Source organism: Rutilus rutilus (genome assembly GCF_951802725.1).
Source record: "Rutilus rutilus genome assembly, chromosome: 7".
Lineage (NCBI taxonomy): Eukaryota > Metazoa > Chordata > Actinopteri > Cypriniformes > Leuciscidae > Rutilus > Rutilus rutilus.
Genome location: NC_140221.1, coordinates 23,469,688 through 23,494,395, shown reverse-complemented (window position 1 = coordinate 23,494,395; position 24,708 = coordinate 23,469,688). Strand labels below are relative to the sequence as shown.

Below are 24,708 nucleotides of genomic sequence, written 5' to 3'. Positions count from 1 at the left end.
TGCGTCTTTTTAAAATAAAATCTTTGATAAGGTAAACAAACAGGTAATGAAAATAGCAGGCAAAATTAATTTACAAAGCATAATGTTTTCAAAGTCTTATGTTTTCAAATGGAGAACATAATTAAATGACAGGGGAGTCTATCAACTGCCCATAATTAAATGACAGGGGAGTCTATCAACTGCCCATAATTATAAGCATAAATATAAGAATTCGTTTTAAACTACAGTTTTAAAAGGTTTAGGCTATGTGTTGTTTGATAGGCTAAAAAGTGAAGTGAATGGAACATGCTGGTATATTCGCTGGAATACGCAAACATTGTCAGAAAAATAAACAAAACAGCGAATACATCATCACAATTACCGAGTCCATCTCATCTGGCATGTTGTCAGAATTATTAATAATGTTTTTGTCGGTCTCTAGATTATGAAATAGACTACCTGCTGACAGAGCGCTGTTTATCTTAGCATTTACACAGAATGACTCTCGCAGAGATAATAATACATTTCCACAGAGCTGTAATTATTTTGATGTTTATTAGATAAATGTTATATAGTAGATGTTAATATATTTTAAGGAGTTTAAAACGAGTAGATCTTGATAAAGCTGCATATGGTGGCCATGCTAGAGCATCAAGCCGGTGAGTGAACGGCACTATGAACGCAACTTCACAAGACTAATGATGAGCACAGACAATAGACAGAGAATTGAACTCAGCACTTTAATTTACAACATGCACTCATTCATGGCTGTTTTATTTAATTTATGTAAAGTTACGTCTTTATTAGGACAGGACTTGATGGATTACATGACTCCATGAGTTCTCTAATGTTTTAGCGCCAAGTTTAAACTACATTAGTATTTATGTAACATCTTATTTGTGCATATCTCATTTGTGCGTTAATGGCTGTTATGTTAAAAAAAGTTCATTAAATAAGGGATGCAAGTTATTTTACCTTTGAACACATTGTTGACTGACTTCTTAAAACAGTCACAAGCTGGCGCCATTTATCGGTAAATCCGTTACTACAAAACCGATACTACAAAACCGATACTCGATTATGGGAAAATGCTTAAATATCGAGGAAATTATATAGCGGTCGATCTCTAATGCAGATAATAAACTTCATTTATGTATGAAACTTCACATACACATTGTGGGGACACCTGAGACTTATTACATGTTGTAAAAAGCGGCATAATAGGTCGCCTTTAAACCAAACCTTTGAGTTTTTGCGTCCTTTTGTAAAAGATGAAACTCATTGAGTGACTCTCAGAGCCACTCTGCAGATGAAATTCATGTGTATATGTCCTCATATTGTGAGACAGCACACTAAAAAACACTGAGTGTCATGCTTGCTTCAGAATGTAGTAGCAACGTGTGTAGACAGTAGACACGCAGAACATGCAGACTTCAAATTTCAATTGCAGCCTTTTTGAGGTTTAATAATTACAGACACTAGTCCATATTATGATTTGATTTATTGTACAGCCCTACTTCTGATTTATTAATCAAAAATGTTCAAATTCCGTGACATTCCACTTTATACAGTAAGTTCTATTTGTGACTGGATTCTGTGATTCCAACCATGTTTTCTGCATCATGGAAATCATAGGGCTCTACATTTGCCATGTTAAAGAGAGTAAGTTGTGTGGGTTATTTATTATGTTTTAAAGTTATAACCATTTGTAACCCTTACGGAACAAAAAATATATGGGAATATACTGCAAAATATAATGCAATGTATTACATAATACATTTCCATATATGGGAAACTAGTGCTTATATTTTTCAATATAGGCATTGACCATGCATGGCTAAATATTGACACATAAAATATTTAGAAATGAAGAAAAAAATAGCATTATATGTAATATTCATAAAGTTTTATCTTTTATTGTGAACATATATTGCTGTTATATATCTTTTATTGTGTGCATATATTGCCCATATAAATGTGAATGTATGTACAGATTACACACACACACACACACACACACACACACACACACACACACACACACACATTCACGGAATGAGTTACAGCAGATTTCTAGTTCCCAACATGCTTTGCTTGACTGTTAAAACCCTCTGAGGTCGGCAAACGCGCCCACGCGTTTTGCTGGATTTTTTTCAGTTCAGTTCAAAAGAAATTAATTTTGCTCTGTTGATTTTGATATTACAAGCAAGTTTCATACATCAATCGATTCTGTTAAATGTGTATTATTTTGTGTATACTCACAATAAAAACAAACTGTTGTGCTTTTTGCCAAATAAAGAAAAATAAACGTGATGCTAGTTCTGCCTTCTCTCTGTCAGTGAAGACCATTCTGAAACGCGTCCGAAAATGAACAATAACTCAGCGAATACTGAGTCAAACAGGCATACAGACATACAGGCATGAAGCTTGAATTCTCTTCTTTAAAATGAGGTAATTTATATAAAAAACAAATATTCTCATCTTGTGAAATCTGTATTAAAAGAGAGCGATTCCAGTCGAGCTCATTAGAGCTAATTCAAATGTAATGTGACTCCGCCCACGGAGAGCGCGTGCTATTCAAACGCAAATTACTGAGGCAAACCTGTGAACGCCCCCCATATCAGCTCGAGAAAACACAAGTTTATTCAGATCATTGTAGCCTACGTGTTTACACCATCTGGCAGCGCTGTGAGGAATAATAATAACAGAAAATCTACCTCAGAGTGCGGGTATTGCAGGAGAGAGGATCCGAATATGTAGTAAGTTTTTTTTCCTTCTCAAGTTAATCGCGTTTAAAAGCACCAAGAACTCACAATGACTGAACTAAAACACAGGGCTTAAATACAAGGGCAAACAAGCTAAACAAGATAACAAGGGGGCGTGGTTAATCTGAAACACCTGGGGAGACTAATAGACATAACAGGGAACTGCTGAACATGAAAAGACGGGAACACAGACTGACATCACAACATTGCCCCCCCTCTATGGGCGGCTCCCGACGCCCATCAAAACAGAAAACACAGTTCGGGAGGGTGGTGGAGCGGAGGCGGTCCCGGGGGAGGGATGGAGGGCCAGGCCCGCGCAGGGAACGGGACCAGGGCCTTGCAATGGCGGGCCTGGGCCGTGAAACGTGTGCAGACCTAGACCGTGGATCGGAAGAGAGCCTGATGATGGAGTTAGGACTGGAAACCAGGACGGAGCAGGCTGTGCAGGCGACCAGGGCGAAGCAGGCTGTGCAGGTGACCAGGGCGGAGCAGGCGACCCTTCAGACGGCCAGGGAGGAGACGACCCTTCCGGCAACCAAGATGGAGAAGACCCTTCGAGTGGCCCTGGCGGAGAGGATCCTTCGGATAGTCCTGGCGGAGAAGACCCTTCGGGCGGCCACGGTGGAGAAGACCCCTCGGGCGGCCACGGCGGAGAAGACCCCTCGGGCGGCCACGGTGGAGACGGCAGTTCAGGCGGCCAAGGTGGAGACAGCAGTTCAGGAGACCATGGCGGGGCGGCCTCCATGGTCCCATCGCGGGAAATGAAGAAATCAAAGAGACTTTGAATTGCAAATGGTCTTGAGTGCATTCTGTTATGTCAACCTAATTCTCCAATGTCACACAATGTATAAACACAGATTTATTATTCAGGGGATCCCCATCGTTTTGTCTCAGAGGGGCCTAGAGATGCTTATTAAGGAGGAGTTTGATGCAAATGCATTAATGGAGGATCTTTCCCACACTCACCAGGGCCCATAGATTTGTTTCTATAAAAAATTTAGCACATCTCAGATAAATAGATTACTGATTACTGATGTTAGAAACGGGCGAGTACCCTCCTCCACAGCCCTGTTTTCGGGGTACCCCCAACCCCCTTGGCCCTCACACATTAGCTGCAGCACATTCAAAAGGGGGCCCTCTGGCTTTGATCCTCTAGATCAGTGCGGAAAACATCTTTTTGCGTACATTGTGTTGTGGAGACCAAAGTTTTCACCGCCTTATGCTAATACAGCCAAGCAAATCACCCTTCCCAATTACACAATTTATATAGCCAAATGCTTCCCAAATGCCCAGCCCATTCTGTTCTGCTACCATTGCTGAATCTCACAGCGCTGTTTAGTGCTCGCATTTGCTGTTTAATATTTCTCATACGCAACAGACATGGCAGTTATTAGCTATTGGTACCAGTGCAACGGTTTGCAACACACACGCAGCATTATTTGCATAGTGCATAAACATTATATTGAACACTTGTCGAACTTTTGTTATCATTTTATTGAGGAAAATTACATTGTGATAATTATCTTAATCGTTTTATCGCCCAGCCCTACCTGTATGATTGACTCTTCTGTGGAACACAAAACAAGACATTTTGAAGAATGTACTGTAGTTTTTATTTAATTTTATTTAATTTTGTATTTATTAAAAGTATGCAAAATAACTATGCTGTATTTCTGAATTCGTACAATATTTTGAATTCATACACTACCTTTGTTTAGGGAATAGACAAATATTTTTTTCTTATTCATTGATAATCCTCCCCTGTTAACCAGTGTGACTAAGTCACAGAGTTGAACCTCGTTAATTGTATCGGTTTGATTCATGAACAAACGATTCAGAATTGTTTTGTGAAACAGAGTTGAAATACAAAAGAGAAGAAAGACTCAAACATCGTTACTTCTCTTATTAATGCTACAAGGATAGCTAGAGTGGATGACAGTGAATCTTGACTTAATTTTGGGTCTGTTCCTCATCAAATGGACAACTTTTTATTCATTTATGATGCTTTTGTTTCCTTTTTTCAAAGCTTGAAAGTCCCAGTCTCCTTTTTTCTAATTGTACTGGTTGTTTTATTCTATGCATTCTTTAAAATGTCTCATTTTGTGCTACTCAGAGGAAATAAAGTCATACAGGTTTCAAATTACATGAGGGTGAGTAAATAATGACAACATTTACATTTTTAAAGTGAACTATTCTTTTAGTTCACATCACTGTTTCCACATCAGTGCGTATATCAAGGCAACTTCCAAACGATTCTGTGCTTGGTGATTTCTTGAAAAACGGCCTAGTTGAAATTAACCGTACATGTGTATTTAAAGGTGAGCTGGGGAATGTACCCATCACAATTGCAAAGATCCACTGTGATCGGTGTGTGAACTGTGCCGCTTGCCTCTTATTGCTATATCCAGATGGTCCTGGTGGGGGAACAAAAAGTTCCCTTTGCCATAGGATCTCTCAATAGGCCGTCTAGACCAGCCTGAGCCCAGACAGATACAGCCTCCCATCAAATTAGCGTTTGTCAGATTTATGGTAATGGTCTGCAACAGCCTTCCCGTCGGTGACATCAAGATTTACAGCTGCGTACAACACCCCCCCCCCCCCACAAACACACACCTCCCCACACATTGGCCTTATACAGACATAGGGGGCTACAGCCCAAAGAAATGGCCCATTAAAAGAGAGCTTTCTGGTGAAGCTGAGCCACCCAAGGTAGGTCAGAACAATGGCTGCACAGGGTTTGATAATCCCTTGTGATGAGGCTGAAGTGTTTGTGGTGCATGTGGAGCGCAGCTGGGGGGGGAGGCTGTCGTGGGCCATGACAGTAGTGACTACCGCTCCATTGTCTAGGGGTTTCTCCTATTTTGGATGAAGGGCCACGGGGGCTAGGTTGAGGGCTTGAAGGGGATCTGAAGACGCCCATGTATGTAGGTTACTTGGGTTCTTTCATGTGGCCAGCCACAAGTAACCTGATATCAACAAGAGGATCACCTACTGAGAAATATTTTGCCTGTCCTCAGTCCAAATGTTTTCCAGGGCTGTTTTTAACCGCTGTCGGAAGACTTGTGTTAGGAAAGGGCTTGGCACTACATATGGCATGTATATAATAGAAATTATCCAACTCCATTTTTGTTGTAGTTGTTTTTTTTTGTTATTGATTGGGGTGGTTATGTAACACATGTCATTTTTACTGTATTGTGTTCTTGCTTTTTAAGTATGCATTTGTTTAGGAACTTTGTTTCTTACATGTAAACTGCATAATAAAAAGCACACTGAGTTTAAGCAGAACATTTTTGTCAGAGTAGTGCTGCAAATGAAAGGAATGTTTTTATTAAGGAGAGAAAATGGATCTGGACACTGTGGGCTCGCAGTTATGCAGTTTCATGAAGCATTGTCCCAAAATGTGATGGAAACTGTACGTACATGCCTTGGGTTCTCATTACGACAAAGTTAAGAAAGCATTGCTGCGTCTTTAACCTTTCATGTCGGTGAGGTATTCAATTCAGAACATATCATTAATGAGGTAAATGATGGTCAGTTTGTGATGAATAACAGCAGGGCTTGTCAGAGCCAAGTACATACAGTGGTAGCTAGGGGGAGTTGTAGCCCTACAAGTATGAAAACATACATTATCAGGCTAAACATGTTGCAAAGTACTACAAAAGACAATGTCAACAGAAATTATGAATTCTTTTTGTTACACTCTCAGAAAAATGTGCAAAAAAAATTATCTTTAAGTGGGCAACAGCTTGTCGCTGGGGCATTACCCTTAAAGGGACAACTTTGTACCCCATCTACCCCTGAATGGTTCATATTAATACTTTAGAATAGTAATACAGTATGTACCCTTAAGATACTACTATGCACCTTATTTACCCCTACAAGGTTCACAATTGTCCCTTTAAGGTAACTGCCCCAGTGACAAGCAGTTGTACCTCTAAAAGTAAACATTTTTGCACATTTATTTTTGAAAGTAATAATGTAGAACGACTTTCAGGAAGTAGGAAAGCTTCCTGTTTTCATACTTTTGATACACTAAAATCTGTAATATGGGAAACATTGTCCATTTTTATTTTAAGTAGCACAGCATACTCTGAGTTTCAAAAGTAGTTGCCCTCCAGATTTACCCTACAGACACTGCAGTAAACAGCCTTTGATTGGTATGGAGACAGCAAGGTATGGTGTGGACACAACAGTCTCACTGGCAATTATTTTCCGCCTTCCTCCATATGTGGTGCACCACTATACTGGCACAAACTCCTGCTCCACCATGGTCCGTGTAACCGCTCCCCCCACCTCCATCCCCGTGCTTGCCAACCCTCCGTAAGCCACAAACATTAACATTAAGAGTAAAGAGATGAATGAAGGTACCCCCCCATCACCCCAGACGGCCATGGACTCTCACTATGAGCTGGAGTGTAGTCAGAGCTGTGTTATGACTGGTGTGTGTTACACTGCTGCTCCATCTGGGCATTCATATAAAGTACTGTCAATTCAAAGGTCACCTCTGAGCCCTGCAGACAAGTGTTGTTAGCGGGTGTCTGGGCAAGGAAGGGTCGCCGGCTGGGATGATAGTGAGGTCTGTTTGGGAATGCCAGGCTCAGACTGGTCTGCGTGGGTCTGTGTCTGCGTCTGGTGTCGATCCCAACTGACCCTCCCCCACTTGCAAGCTCATTGGCCCTTACTGTAGTCTGTTTTGGACTCAATAAAAAACAAACCTGACTGACCCCAAAACGGCCTGAAAATGCATCAACGTTGTAATTAATGCAGTAAATGCTATGCATAACTGCAGATTATGTTTCAAAACTATTTGAGCACTTTTTGCAGTCTGAGAGACCCCAAGGTCCTTGTAATGCTTTACATTAATACTTTGACTTTTAATGGTCTTATCAGAATTGGTTATAAACCAAATTTTAACCTGATAACTCCTCCATAAAGTATTATTACTTTTGTTTGTGTTCCAGATATGCATCAGGAATAAATGCAATAGCCTAAATGTCACTTGCTTAGATTTTCTGATTCCTGTTAAAATGCGAAGGGAAAATAAGAATAGTTTTATTATTTGTACATACTGGGGTCTCTTTTATGGAACCCTGTTACCAAGTAAAATATAAAAGTGGTAATTGTGACTGTTTAAAAATAAGAACAAAACTGCAGATTAATTTAATTTTTAAATTATTGTTTTTAAATGCATTAGTCACAAACAAAGAAGTAGAAATAATTTTGAAATATAAAGTCAATTCCGAGAAAGTCAATTCTGTGATATAAGGTCACAATTACAAGATATGACGCAAGTCGCAACTAAAATAATTATGTAAAATAGCCATAATAAAGAGAAATAAAGTCACCATTATGAGAAATAAATTCACAATTACTTTTACTCTGAAGTGAAAACAAGCTTCCATATTCTTGGGCCCAGACAGGGAGTCTCCACACATTATGAGGTTTGTGCTATTGGTGTTGCTTTTAGTTACCTTCATATTTCATAGTTACATTCATATGGCATTTAGCAAATTTTTCTTAATAAGGCAGCTTTTGGATGGCATTGTCATAGCATCTGAGTGAAATATGATGTCCTGAAGTGAGTGTGTGGACCTGCGCAAATTTTACTGCAATATTTTCCACTCTGCAGTGCTATTTTTATCAGATGTTGTTCATTATGGACTTGTCTTGGCATGACCTAAAGCTGCTTGGCTCTTTGCTGTGATCGATTATAGCTAGGCATTTTTATATTTGTTGGTCACTGCTAATAATTTTCCAATGTGCCGTTAAATCTAGAGAAGGTTACCTCCACACCTTAAATTAATAGCAAGATGGAATACGCTGATCAGGCAAAGAGGGGCTGGCTTCAGCGTGTCATCTATTGAATGCGGAGAGATGATCTATGTCTTCACTTCCAGAGACACACCCTCCCGATCAGTGAAAGATGAACCTGATGCATGTGGCTTTGGAAAGCAGATTCATGTTGACTCAGATTTGTGCTGAATTCAGTACCGCATCCCAAATGACATTCTCCATTCACATTTCACTTCGAAAGATGTGAAACATTACTGCTGGTAATACTAGTTACAGATATTCTCGTCATTAACAAGTCAGATGCATTTTATTCATTGCAGAACTCAATGATAGGAAATGTGAACCTTGTGTGGTTTACATTTGTGCTGTAGTCCAAGTCGATAGTTTTATGTAAAAAAAGATTAGGGATGCGTTAATATAGAAATTCTGTCTGATACTGGTAAGCAGATCATTATTTTCACGTTATGGATGATACTGACAAAAGCCTGATATTGAAGTTCTATATTATTTTGTCTAAATTATAAATTGAAATCAAATCATTTTAATTGCTACAAATTAAAAAAGGCATTACATTATAACGTACAGTATGAACAATAGGGGCCTTAGATGTTCATTTTGAGATTTGAAAAAGATTTCATTTATTATTGGTTATTAAAATAATTATTTTTAAATGTTAAATTCAGATGACAGTTGGATGACGGCAAAGGTAATCTAAATGTAAAAACGGAAAATGTATATGTACAATCCAATATAAGCTGATATGTATCCAATAAAAAAGAAAAAAAAGAAAAAGTTTGTTTCTAATATCAACCAGTAACCAATATAGTATCGATTTATTGTGTATTCTTAGACAAGACCAATATTTAAGTTGTTATTTTCTAATAATCTTTCCCTTTGGTGCAGCTCTTAAATCAACATTGTTAAATTAAATTAAATATTGTTATTAAATTAATAACAATATTTTTCAATGTTATTGATATCCAACATTTTGTATAAAAAAAGATTGTGAAGTGTCTTTAAAATGATTGTTGTTTTGTATTCCGTGGTCCAAAATAACTACTGTTTTGTAACGATGTGAGGGTGATTAAATAACAGAATTGCCATTTTTAGTGGTGCAGGAATGCAGCAATCCTTTGAGGTGCCAAAGTGTCACTGTCAAAGCCATGGCGATGGGCGATGCTTAGAGGTGCAGTTGGGGAAAACAGGATGGCATCGCTGCCTGACGCTCCAATGGCAGACGTCTGCTCTGTCTCCACACTCTCAGAGGGCAAATGAGTGAAATGTGAGCCCTGTCTGTCTGCGTGGTGCTTCCCTCGCTCTCGCCCCCTCATTTATTGGCTCTAAAAATACAAAGCTGTCATTTAAAATAGAGCAGACAAGTGAGCAACGGCTGGCCATCGCATGTCTGGGGGACAGACGGACCCTCAGACCCCCCTCCCCACCCAGCCAACAGTATCTCTATACAGTATGTGTCTGTAAGGATTAAGTCTTTCGCCAATAACCCCGCTGAGCGATCACTGTTGTCATTTACTGAGTGCAAAGCGTGTTACTTTTCTCATGATGGAAGTCAGACGACTGTTTTTCTTTATAGGACAGAGCAGACAGAGTCCCCTTCACTGAGCCGAGGGGTCCATTCAGGAGAAGTTGGCAGGCGGGGAGTTGTTTTTGCAGTGGCGTATTGTTCAGCGTTGCTTCCATAAGGGCTGAAGATTCAATATTGTTGCAATACTGAGTGGATTTGGCCCAGCTGTGTTCTCCTGTCTGCTGTGCTGGAGGATTCTAGTGCTGTCGTATCTTTGTTTTGGTGCCAGGACCTGGATCTCTGCCAGGCCTTTTAATTACATCAGCCGTTTGATGTCTTTGACATCTTTTTTTTTTAAATAGAAAGCTGGGTGGGATAAGGGCCTGAGAGAATTTTTTATTTATTTATTTTTTTGCGCACCTTTTAGCGAAACATTTCATCTGAAAATGCGCCGCAGTCGTGTCACAGCTGTTGTCAGGCTGGAATATTTATACCTTTTAACGTCTTCATTTACATAAAAAGCAGTTAATCAGCTTTTACAACTGCCCCAACATCGGTGAGGTAATGTCTCGAAGCTCTCGAACAATTAAACGTGTCCAATATGAATGACTAGAGCCAAAAGAATCAATCAAGAGTTAGCATTTCTCAACATATAGAAACCTTTTTGGCAGCCTTAGTTTCAACCTGCCTTACTGGCACGAGAAAAATCCTGACCAAACAGTTGTTTGAAATGCGACTTCTCGGACACCTGGGAAATCTTTTATTTTGCTCTACTGCGACAACATGGGGCACTGAAGTGTGTGGCCCTGTGCTCCTGTGGGCCGCGGGGTCAAAGCTCCAGGACGTGCCTTCAGCAACTGATGTAAATTTATCATCCCATCTGAGCACTGTAAGTGAAGGTGGGGTGAATAGGGTAAATTCATCAGCCTCTTACAGAACCAGATGTCCAGGTTGCTGTGTGACAAAGCAGAAGCATGTGCGGCCGACCGACTATGTAGGACGGCCTCTCTGTGGCAGTTCCTGTGAAGGAGGGCCTGTGAAAACAATTTAGGCTTTTTACTGATGGAAGAACACCAGAGCAAATGACACATTTGTTTGCCTACAAGCCTTTCCCTGTAAGGATTCAGGAAGAATTACATAATACATGAGTGAGCTGTAATGATAGAAGACTGGTCTCTGTAGCAGAATTTAGATGTTTTGGCCAACAACATTTTTGCTGTACACAAACTCATGCAGCAAAAGATTTTCAGATATGTTTTAAATGTATTCCAAAATAAACAAAAAATATTGCTCTTTTTTTAATAGGAATTTGCATGCATATCATTGATTTTGAACTTATATTTTGACATTTGTAATATACTTTCTATCTAAATATATTTATATAGTTCAGAATACATTTTAAATGTATTTTAAGTTTGAACATGTATTTTCTTGTCCCTTGATGTACATTTTGCTTTATTTTGGCATTAGGAGATTTAAAATAAATTTACTTCTAAATTGGACAAATATATTTCCTAAATCCACACTATAATATTTATCATATATTTAAAATATAATTTGTCCAGATATAATTTTGCCTTATGGGAGTATAATTTTGCCTTGTGGGAATTCAGAACATTTTTACTTTCACATTCCAAGTGAACATTCTTCTAAAGTAGTATTTGTCTATTTAAAAAGAAACTGCTCATCATAAAGAGACTGCAATGGTTATGTTTCCATGTGAAATGAAATAATCCAGAGGTCAACGCTAGAATCAAGTCCTGCCTAGCCTAGGCTAGTTCTGTCCTGCTAATAAAAGATATCTCTTTTTAGTTCTGTATACTGATCTCTCCACACCGGCTTTAACTGTCCCATTCACGGTTCACACTGCATTTGCCTCCTAATGTCTCCCAGCAGGCCTCCAGTCAGAGACAGTGATTCATAAAGTGACTGGTCTGTCTGCTTCCATGAGGACACACGCTTTCAGAATCCTGCCTCTCTCTCTCTCTTTTCCACACCCTCCCCCTTAAACAGACACAGACTGTGTTAGACTGTCTTGTAACAATCTATTTTACATGTTAGGGCAAGCAAATTCTACAATAAAGCCTGCTCTATCAAGCAATAGGAAAGGAGGTCTCAGCCACATTAGTTCAGGAGTGTCAGTAAATCATCTAGTGTGTTTATATGCATGATTTTGCACCAGTTATGCTTAATAACCTCAACACAACCTGTAAGGTAAACATCTTAAACATTATTCTTTTAAGGTAAAGGTCATAAATGGTTTAAGTAAAACCCAATTGGCCATCTAAGATTTTTGCCCATTACCATAATTTAGCTCCATATTTAAACACCTTTTCTGCCATTCTGGTGGCTTATTCAAAATGTGCATTCCTGTTTACAGAGGAAAAAATAATTTTTAAAAACTATATTTTAATAATTTCATCTAAAGCATGTTCTTCACTGATACTGTAGTCTCCTTGGTAAACAAGCACACTTACCTTTTTAATGTGCATTTGCATATTCAAAGATTGCTAATCTGGACATTGGACAAGAGTTAAATTATAAAATCTGCACAAAAAGAATTATGTAAAAACAAAAACAAAATAGCAGCAAAAATAAATGCCTAAAATGTGTTCATGTCATCTTCATTTAACAAAAGGTTAGAAATATTCAAAAAGGTTAGTTTTAATAAAAACCCTGGGACATAAAAATGACCCGAGCTTAAGGAACCCCAGTAAACGCAATCACTGACAAAGCAATAGCTGTGTGATAAATTTCATGTCCCATTTTGTCAATTAAGTCATTTCATTGTGAGTTCGGGAGGTCTCCTCCAGATGTGTTGCTTTCAAATCACCACATTAGTTCATCTTTCTATGGTACTTCATTAGCATTTGTCAGCTTGTGTTCCTCAGTTTATTTTCAGACGGTCTGTTTTGACAAACGTGCTTAAATTGTAAATTTTTGCCTTATCAGCACACTTGTGAAAAGTGCACCATAGTCACTAACCATTTTTGTCTTTTCTGTGTTTTTGTATTATTAGTGTCTCCAGAAATTGTGCTGTAAGGCACCCCCTCCAGCTAGACCGGAGTATGATGTAGTATGCATTGGACTGACCGGTGCCGGCAAGACCAGTCTGCTATCTCGCTTGTGCAATGAGATCAGTGATGGCACAATACCAACCACAGGTAATATAAAATTTCTCTGCAGCTTTGTACTGCAGCATTTTTTAAACCAACAAAACATGCTTTTCGATGGGACAAAAATAAGAAAGAATTGCATATTTAGCCGTGAGACCTAAAAAGACTAAGCATTTACAAGTAATACAAGCCTCAGCTCCTGTTTCTCAAACAAATGTGACAAATCGTTCCAAACAATCGACTTGGCACACTATTTTTGCAGTGCATTTACCTAAACCTCTGCACTTGTACTTGGTACATATATCATATCTTCGAGACTATGCTTTTTCAGTGCTCTGGAACGTCTGCAAAATCTCTTCATTGTCACCATGTGTGCTTCAGCCTATTTGACCGCTGAAATATGTTTAACGTTATTGCTGCAGGTTACCTCAGAGCCTGCCTTTGAACACTACGTTACTTTACCAAAGAAAGAGCACAATTGCGGAGGAGCTCTTGGTGCATATGTGTATCTGTTTTTGAGAACATCTGGGTTTTGTCATGCAGACTTTCTTCCTTGTGAAAAGACTGTTGATTTCATTAGAGCTCTTGGCGACAGGCTGGTGTATTCATGAATATCTTCACCTCTCGAGATGGACGACATTCCGTTTTTACCAACAACACAAATGGTTCTTTTTACATGAGAAGACACAATTGTGTCAGGCTTTCTTCGGCACGTCTTAACAGTCGGAGTGTGATGTATACAGTACGCTAGACTGTACACAAACCCAGAATGTGCATCCAATAATGATCGCCCTTTGTCTTTGGAGTGAACACACCTGTCTCTATCTGTCTAGTTAAGCAGTAATTACAATAGTGAAGTGTTATTTGGAAGCTCTTGTGGAAATATGGTTATGGTTAGATTAAGTCTAGCTATGGTCAGAGCCACTGGTCTGCACCAGCAGACCTAGATGGAGCTTCTCACCTGTTCATAGTGTATTTACTCTCATAGTGTATTTACTCTACAAGTAAGTGTATTTTCATGATAGCATAATTCTTAAGTGACTATTGCAGTCTTTGCTTTTTTTATTAAAATTTTTTGTGAATTTAAAAATAAAATGATCATTTTTGTTTCAATGCTAGAATATAATGTGTTTATAATGTGCATTATACACTCACCTAAAGGATTATTAGGAACACCTGTTCAATTTCTCATTAATGCAATTATCTAATCAACCAATCACATGGCAGTTGCTTCAATGCATTTAGGGGTGTGGTCCTGGTCAAGACAATCTCCTGAACTCCAAACTGAATGTCAGAATGGGAAAGAAAGGTGATTTAAGCAATTTTGAGCGTGGCATGGTTGTTGGTGCCAGACGGGCCGGTCTGAGTATTTTACAATCTGCTCAGTTACTGGGATTTTCACGCACAACCATTTCTAGGGTTTACAAAGAATGGTGTGAAAAGGGAAAAACATCCAGTATGCGGCAGTCCTGTGGGCGAAAATGCCTTGTTGATGCTAGAGGTCAGAGGAGAATGGGCCGACTGATTCAAGCTGATAGAAGAGCAACTTTGACTGAAATAACCACTCGTTACAACCAAGGTATGCAGCAAAGCATTTGTGAAGCCACAACACGCACAACCTTGAGGCGGATGGGCTACAACAGCAGAAGACCCCACTGGGTACCACTCATCTCCACTACAAATAGGAAAAAGAGGTTACAATTTGCACGAGCTCACCAAAATTGGACAGTTGAAGACTGGAAAAATGTTGCCTGGTCTGATGAGTCTCGATTTCTGTTGAGACATTCAGATGGTAGAGTCAGAATTTGGCGTAAACAGAATGAGAACGTGGATCCATCATGCCTTGTTACCACTGTGCAGGCTGGTGGTGGTGGTGTAATGGTGTGGGGGATGTTTTCTTGGCACACTTTAGGCCCCTTAGTGCCAATTGGGCATCGTTTAAATGCCACGGCCTACCTGAGCATTGTTTCTGACCATGTCCATCCCTTTATGACCACCATGTACCCATCCTCTGATGGCTACTTCCAGCAGGATAATGCACCATGTCACAAAGCTCGAAACATTTCAAATTGGTTTCTTGAACATGACAATGAGTTCACTGTACTAAAATGGCCCCCACAGTCACCAGATCTCAACCCAATAGAGCATCTTTGGGATGTGGTGGAACGGGAGCTTCGTGCCCTGGATGTGCATCCCACAAATCTCCATCAACTGCAAGATGCTATCCTATCAATATGGGCCAACATTTCTAAAGAATGCTTTCAGCACCTTGTTGAATCAATGCCACGTAGAATTAAGGCAGTTCTGAAGGCGAAAGGGGGTCAAACACAGTATTAGTATGGTGTTCCTAATAATCCTTTAGGTGAGTGTATATTGCATTGCCTACATTACATTCAGTATAAAGGTCCTTAACTTAATTGGTTAGTGATCACATCATTATATACATAGCGCAACTGATTGGTTGCTGTGGCATCAGTGGCTAATAAGCTTGCAGCTCAACTTTCAAATACTTGGCATTGTTTGCTATTAGTAGTCTGGAGCACGCTTTCAGAATCCCTCCACCTTCCCCAGCTCCACGTGTATAGATCTGCTACAGGGGTTATTTCATTATGTTATATGTGCACAGCAGCATGTCTGTGAAAGTATTGGCTGTACTTGCTCTGCAGCAGCAGCAGTAATATCAACCACAGCAGCGGCAGCGTAGCAGATCTCTTCCGCCAAGACCAAATACATTACATTGCCATATCCATTACCATGCCAATCTCTCCGAGAGCTGTCATGACAGAACTATATTTGTTTTCATAGCCTTCAATATTAACATTGTTTTTAGGACATTATTGGGCAGGATGTGAAATAAAAGATTTCTTTTATCCAAACAGATATATGTAGAAAATACCAAGATATATACCGTATATCGCCATTCAACCAAAAAATACAGAGATATGATTTTTTGGCCATATCGTCCAGCCCTAACTGTAAGACCTTACTCAAAAATGTCTCTGGTTATGACTGTAACCCTCATTCCCTGAGAAGGGAACGAGACGCTGCGTCGAGAATCGACACATTGGGGAACATCGACACATTCAGCGGGACGCATCTGAAGCCTGTATGGAACTAGTGCAATCTCGATTGATGTTGCATCATTACGTCACTTGTGACGTCGCATGTGACGGTGATGTGGAAGCTATAAAGGGACGCCGGATCACAGCAGCTTCAGCTTCTGATTGGTCGAAGCAAGTCGTTCTCAGGAGCGCAGGAAGTGTGGCCAAGGGATGCAGCGTCTCGTTAAGTGGGTGTCTATACACGTACTAGAAGTGGGTGTCTCCCCAAGGTGCAACACTCTCCTTCTGGAACGACGGCGGGGGATTAATTGTTTGAATGCGGCTGACTATCGCTTCGCCTTCTGAAACCTTTCGACGACAGTGTTGACTGCGTCGCCGAAGAGGCCAGAAGGCGAAAGCAGGGCATTGAGGAGGAAAGCCCTGTCCTTCTCCCCAGTGCCCGACAAGTTCAGCCACAAGTGCCTCTCCGTTGCTACCAATGCTGACATGGAGCGGCCGATGGCACGGGCCGTCTCCTTGGTAGCACGGAGAGAAGTCAGTCACTCGACGCAGTTCTTTAATATGGTCGAAGGTGACCTCCCCGCTGTCGTCCACCTCTTTGAGGAGATCGGCCGACCTGCCGCCATATATGCTTTCCCCACCAAGGCTGATGTAGTATGGCAGGGCTTGGAGGGGAGCGCCGGAGCTCTCAGGGACGATGCAGCGTCGGGCGAGAGATGTGATGCTAACGTCTCTTAGACCCGCGGCATCGTCCCATAGCCCTTCTCTTTCGAGTCCACGATGGATGAATATATATGAGTATTGGGGCTCAATAGACAGGATGAGAAGGGCTTATTCCACAATCTCGACACCTCGGTGTGGAGATCGGAAAAAAATGGGAGGCTCAGGCGCTAAGGCTGTGACTGGGCTTGCAGGAAGCGCTCATCTAGTTTGCTTTTCTGCTGGCCAATCGATATTTAATTTGGCCACTGCCCTGGTTACAACCTCCAGCAGCTCCTCGAAGGCATGAGAATTGGGTGGCGAATCCTCATATTCTCCTGGCTCAATGCTCAAAATATCTAACTCCTCGGAGCTAGATAATTCGAGCATCGGGTCCTCGTCACGGGCGGAAGAAGCCGCAGAGCGGGCTTCCGACCCGTGTGTAGGACCAATGGAGCTGGCAGCTGAATGCTGAGAAAGGGCCGAAGCCGTCTCAACATCATCTGCCAGCTCCATTTGCGATCCCCATGTGTGCAGGCGCTGCGCTGCCTCGACAGACTCTGGACCTGACCCACGGGGAGCGCGAGCCTGGCCTGATTCATTGAACAGGCTCAGGCGGGAGTGGAGTGTTCTCAGGGGCATTAGATCACAGTTTGCACAGACAGCGCCCTCGAGCGCTGCCCGTGCATGCTCCACTCCCAGACAAACAACACAGAGCGAGTGTGTGTCAGCCTCACTCAAATAGCGTGGGTAAGGGGACGCACACTGACTGAATTGTTTCTCCTTACTCGCCATTATTTTTCTTTTAAATATGTGCTTGAGTGAGTACGTTAGACAGACAATACCAAATAAGACAAAACAGTCACACAGAACGCTTGCTGAAGACCAGAAAACTGACGCTGTTGTCTTCTGCATCACCGTCACATGCAACGTCACGAGTGACATAATGACGCAACACCAGTCGAGATTGGACTAGTTCCAAACAGGCTTCAGACGCGCCACGCTGAAGGCGTTCCCCAATGTGTAGATTCTCGATGCAGCTCGAGTTCCCTCAAAAGGGAACTTAAATCAATGTTTATTTCATTTGTGCCTTTGCTCTTTTTTTATTTGTGCTATTGCTTGCAATTTTTTTATTAGTTCTTATTGTATTGCTGACTGTTCACTTGTCTTTAATAATGTTTGAACTTTATATTAGTTAGGCTAGTAATTTTGGCTTTGGGAATGTAAATTGTGAAATTTATTGTGAAGTGTGTGCAAATTTTGAAATCATGTTTTCTTCCACAGGTTTCAGCATCAAGGCAGTGCCATTCAAAAATGCGATACTGAATGTGAAGGAACTAGGAGGTAATACAATAAAATAGACTAAGATTCATCATCTCCTCTCCAAGTATTGGAGAATAGACTGTTGCCATGCTAATCCAGTAGTCTCAGGGACAGAACTCTTAGTTTAGCCACCTGCACTCTACGAAGGGATGCTTACCTCAGTGTCTCCTACCTAGGGGTGTAACAGTTCAAATTACTCACGGTTTCGGAACGGTTCGGTATGTGCTATGTTCAGGGAAAAAAGGACTACTGTCAAATAAAAATAGCCTAAAGAAAATAAGAACAAATAATCTAACTAGAAGCAACAGCACAAATAAATACAATAAAGCAAAGATACAAATAAATAAACAGTTCTTTTCAGGTAGGTCTAACATTCGTTTTCAGGTACAGAAATTGAATATAGATGTAAAATATAAAATGTAAAATAAAATAACATTTCATATTTGACTGTATAAATGAAAGATTAATCCTTATTAAAGTTACAAAAGCTATTCAATCAAGAGCAGTGAGTGATTTCCTTGTATTTTGTTTGATTACCATTAAAAACACAGACAGCAGGAATATTAGCCTGCTGTCCCTTTAAGATATAATGCACAGATCCAAAATACTGATACTGTTACATATACGTTGTCTTTCTCGACTGTTTAAGTTCACTTGAGGCATAACAGACTATGTCTGCTTGGATACTCATCAAGACGGACATGTTGACATAATTTTTGTGTGAATTTGTCCGTTCAAGCGCAAGACTTGAAAGAGAACTCAATATTTGCACAGTGTCTGAGACGTGTGCGTGCTTTGGATGAGTGCACGCACAATGGCAACGTGTGCAGTTCAGGTCTCACCTGCGTTCGCACACTATGAACACCCGGGTGATGACTGCGCAAATGATTATAGATGCGTCATCAGATTTGAGATGAACCGAGGTGCAAATGCGTGCCGAACTGTGTGTGGAGAACAGTATGATTCGATTTTTTTTTTTTACCAAGAACCATTTCATTACTCCTACCTCTCAGTAAAAATGTTATTTAAAAAACTTAATTCAAGATATATTCTATACAAAAAAGAAAATTCCACAAATCTATTTTTTAAATGCATCTTATTAAACTTGTGAATGATTCATCCCTGCATGGTTAATTTAATAAAAGTTTTTACTTTTTTTGACGTTGTGATTTTTATTCAAAATGTCATAATTTGATCTAGTGAAACGACACACTTCTTTCTGATGATGTATACAGTCTTTTTCCAAGCTTGCATTCATCTGCCTCCATTTTTGAGTGCAACACTCACATCTAAAATTCCAGTCAACGACCAATAGGCAGAAACAAGCCCCGCCCAATATTTACACTCAAATGTACATCACAATATGAAAGAAAAGATCTTTCACTACTTCCATTTCATTGTGACTAATATTTATAGCAGTTTTGCTTAAATTTCAATCTTGAGTCCATTAATTAATGAATTAATTAATTCATTCGTAAAGCGCTTTGAGTGCAGAGAAAAGCGCTGTATAAATGTAATGTATTATTATTATTATTATTCAAGTATAAAAAAATTACAAAGTGTAGAAAATATAAGATATATGTATTTTTGTTTATTATAAATATGTTTTATTATATGCACGATACAAAGTATTCTTCTGTCATAATTACAAAGCTGAATCGATTAAATAATGTCAGTTTTTTTTTTGAAAGACAAACTTTTTTTTTAACTAGACAAAAATGCTGAGTTAGAAATATTGTTATATTATTGTTATATGTATGTACTGTACTGTACAATATTGTTACAGAAGTTGTTTTAGTTTCAGTTTTTCACGCTTGTGAATAGCATATCACATTATTATTTATGTTAGACATCCTTTTAGAGTTGATATTTAAATTGTCAATCAAAATCTCAGTCTCCTTCAAATACTCTATTTTACACATATAACTAATCTGACAGGATGGTTCATTTGGACCGGATACAAGGCCACAGGTACAATGTTGGAAGATGCTTGTTGTTTTAGGACTGTTGAACAGAAAGAGGTCTGTGGAGAGAGAAATAAATCAGAGCCCGACTCTGTTTATGAGAATGTTAGGGGAGCTGCTCTTTGAAGTGATTTATATGTTTTGCGGGACGCGGGGGACATTACAGGTGCACTCTGTATCATGACAAGTGGCCCTACTGATGCAACAGAATCATGAGCCCACTTAAAGAAAAACAACAGGGATAGAGAACACTGTAAACCATGGGGAGGCCTGACTAAATCTGAAATGCATATGGAGGGCAGTGAAATGAAGCTTCTCCAGTAGGTGAGGTCAGAGCCCACAGGGATGTTTTTAATGGATTGCGGCCTCCAGTGTTCTTTAAGATGAGGCTGATGTATCACCTGGAGCAGGACACATCTGCTCTGACTGAAAGTTTGCAGAGTACCTGAAAGGGAATACAGCTGTTAAAGATGTGTTGTGCAAGTGTTTTTATGCTGTGTGTATGCCATGAAGTGCCTTCCTTTGGTCATTGATGCATATAACCTACTGAGATGTCTCCATTCTTGGTGAAACTATTATTCTTAGGCTGTGCATCTAGATCTAGATCAACCTTTTTGACACTAAGGCCCCAAATATTTATTCATTTAGATTTTAATACAGTGAGGAAAATAAGTATTTGAACACCCTGCTATTTTGCAAGTTCTCCCACTTAGAAATCATGGAGGGGTCTGAAATTGTCATTGTAGGTGCATGTCCACTGTGAGAGACATAATCTAAAAAAAAAAATCCAGAAATCACAATGTACGATTTTTTTAACTATTTATTTGTATGATACAGCTGCAAATAAGTATTTGAACACCTGAGAAAATCAATGTTAATATTTGGTACAGTAGCCATTGTTTGCAATTACAGAGGTCAAACGTTTCCTGTAGTTTTTCACCAGATTTGCACACACTGCAGGAGGGATTTTGGCCCACTCCTCCACACAGATCTTCTCTAGATCAGTCAGGTTTCTGGGCTGTCGCTGAGAAACACGGAGTTTGAGCTCCCTCCAAAGATTCTCTATTGGGTTTAGGTCTGGAGACTGGCTAGGCCACGCCAGAACCTTGATATTCTTCTTACAGAGCCACTCCTTGGTTATCCTGGCTGTGTGCTTCGGGTCATTGTCATGTTGGAAGACCCAGCCTCGACCCATCTTCAATGCTCTAACTGAGGGAAGGAGGTTGTTCCCCAAAATCTCGCAATACATGGCCCCGGTCATCCTCTCCTTAATACAGTGCAGTTGCCCTGTCCCATGTGCAGAAAAACACCCCCAAAGCATGATGCTACCACCCCCATGCTTCACAGTAGGGATGGTGTTCTTGGGATGGTACTCATCATTCTTCTTCCTCCAAACACGTTTAGTGGAATTATGACCAAAAAGTTCTATTTTGGTCTCATCTGACCACATGACTTTCTCCCATGACTCCTCTGGATCATCCAAATGGCCATTGGCAAACTTAAGACGGGCCTTGACATGTGCTGGTTTAAGCAGGGGAACCTTCCGTGCCATGCATGATTTCAAACCATGACGTCTTAGTGTATTACCAAACAGTAACCTTGGAAACGGTGGTCCCAGCTCTTTTCAGGTCAATGACCAGCTCCTCCCGTGTAGTTCTGGGCTGATTTCTCACCTTTCTTAGGATCATTGAGACCCCATGAGGTGAGATCTTGCATGGAGCCCCAGTCCGAGGGAGATTGACAGTCATGTTTAGCTTCTTCCATTTTCTAATGATTGCTCCAACAGTGGACCTTTTTTCACCAAGCTGCTTGGCAATTTCCCCGTAGCCCTTTCCAGCCTTGTGGAGGTGTACAATTTTGTCTCTAGTGTCTTTGGACAGCTCTTTGGTCTTGGCCATGTTAGTAGTTGGATTCTTACTGATTGTATGGGGTGGACAGGTGTCTTTATGCAGCTAACGACCTCAAACAGGTGCATCTAATTTAGGATAATAAATGGAGTGGAGGTGGACATTTTAAAGGCAGACTAACAGGTCTTTGAGGGTCAGAATTCTAGCTGATAGACAGGTGTTCAAATACTTATTTGCAGCTGTATCATACAAATAAATAGTTAAAAAATCATATATTGTGATTTCAGGATTTTTTTTTTTTTGATTATGTCTCTCACAGTGGACATGCACCTACGATGACAATTTCAGGCCCCTCCATGATTTCCAAGTGGGAGAACTTGCAAAATAGCAGGGTGTTCAAATACTTTTTTTCCTCACTGTATATATATATTTTTTTTTTTTTATTATTATTATTAAGACCGCACTGGTCCTTTGGCAGTGCACGAAGCAGTGCTAAAGAATGACATGAAAATACTGTACCGGATTGTTGAAGGGATGGTTCAGTGTAAAATCAACATAGGGTTCTTTGCACCATGACCTCGAGCCAAACACCCCCCCAGAAGCCTTTTTTCCCTTGGTTGAATATTATTAAAGTTAGAGCTTATTTAGAGAAATCAGCCGGATGGCTTAGTGCAGGCGCTAATGGGTCCAAGGATGTATCTCGTAAATTACCCCACTAATAATGCCAATCGCATCGCTTTCTGCCAGGACTTTTACGTGCTTTTTCCATATCACTGAAGTGACGTCGACATCCGGGTTAGCGGTAGCATGAGCCGTCAGGCAAGTGTTATTTAAATAAACTCCTGATGTACTTACAAACTTTCCAATGCCTAATTTTATGAGTACAGAACCTATTTGTACTACTGTAGAAGTGTGGTACCATTCTGGGCATTATTAGTGGGGTAATTTTACGAGATACATCATAGGATCCATTAGCGCCAGCACTAAGCCATCTGGATGATATCTCTAAATAAGCTCTAACTTTAATAATGTTCAACCAAGGGAAAAAAGGCTTCTGGAGGGGTGTTTGGCTCGAGGTCATGGTGCAAAGGACCCTAGGTTGATTTTACTCCGAACCATCCCTTTAAAGAACTGACTGGAACAAGGAGCAACGTTAATGCACCCATCAGAGATAAGAACGAGAAAATGCTGCTGACAAAAGAAGAGCAATACCAGCGCTGGGTGGAGCATTTCTGAGAGACTTTGAACCAGATTGTGAAGTTGCTGAAGAAAGGAAACATCATTTACTGTAGGAACTGGCTTGGTATCGCACTACTGTCCGTGCCTACTGTCCGTGCCTACATAGGATTCCTGCATGGCTGGTCCTGCACAGAACAAATCTTTAAAAGTGAAACATCATTGAACAGTGTGTTGATTTTCAACATCCTCTCGTGGTCAGTTTCATTCACTATAAGAAAGCATTCGACAGCGTTCACCACTCTGGCAAATCTTGAACCTCTATCATAACTCAGTGTTGCTTGCAAACCAACATGGGAACATCTGAGATCTTTTACGTTGTGACGGGTGTCAGGCAAGGGAACATTTTGTCACCCCTGCTGTTCCAGCTCACCATAGACTATGTCATGCGGAGCACAACAAGTGAAAATGACTGCTGCATTTCATGGACAGACCCAGACAAGGTTGGCTGATCTGGACTTTTCAGATTATATTGCTCTACTAGCAGAGTCGCGGGTGAAGCTACAGCAAATTACCACCAGCATTGGAATTGAATTTACGATATATCCCATGAATAATTTACTGGAATGCACTAAGGGTACATTGACACAACAACAATGTACTAAAAACTGAAAGGTTGTCAAAACGATCCCTGTTCACACGTATCTGCGAAAACTGCAGTTCTAGACTGAACATGTAATACACATCCACGTGACATCACCATTTTCACAAATTCGTTTTTTGTAGTTTACACAAGAACAATGGTTCTCATTCACTAATAATTGCGTGTATTATTTCGTATTTGTACGCAAAGGAGAACTTCTCACGAAAAATATCCGCCTAATTCACAACATACGCACATGAATTTGTTCTTAACATCGTTCTGATGTTAGTGAATTTGGAGTATTCTAAATGAGATGGCTGCGTGCATAAGGTTAGTAATTTGCATAAAACACAGTCAAACCATCTCCATATAAGGGCTTTCCGCATACGCTTTCCTTACAGCCTTTCGTCACTCTTGTCAAACATGCTGCTGTTTGCAGACACGCTCTTGCCCTATCCTCGACAAGGCCAAGTGTGCCATTCTCACCAGTTCTTACAATAAACACCTTTTATACAGACCCAGATTATAGACCTTTCATTAGGCAGTTGGACATACGCGTATGTCTGCGTTATTCAGAGAAACCTCGCAGCTGAAGCTATAACACAGCTTTTCTTACTCTTTAATTGTATGATGGAATGTATTTAAGATTAAATTAAATTGTATTATTTCATCATTTTATTATATAATTTTATATATGGATTATATAATACACAGTGGTGGTAAGAGTACTAAAAACTTGTACTTAAGTAAAAGTATTGCTACTTAAGAAATAATTTACTTCTTTAGTTAATTAGTCCTTCTTTACAAGTACGTAGAAGT

The 24,708-nt window shown here is 40.2% G+C and overlaps 1 protein-coding gene across 1 annotated transcript in view; it reads left to right on the top strand.

The window, feature by feature from the left end:
- arl15a (ADP-ribosylation factor-like 15a) overlaps positions 1 to 24,708 on the top strand; it is a 190,828-nt gene that overhangs the window by 54,895 nt on the left and 111,225 nt on the right. Inside the window, exons 2-3 of the mRNA XM_084414330.1 lie at positions 13,079 to 13,223; positions 18,221 to 18,280. Coding sequence (XP_084270456.1) covers positions 13,079 to 13,223; positions 18,221 to 18,280 — 205 coding nt within the window. The remainder of the gene's footprint in view (positions 1 to 13,078; positions 13,224 to 18,220; positions 18,281 to 24,708) is intronic.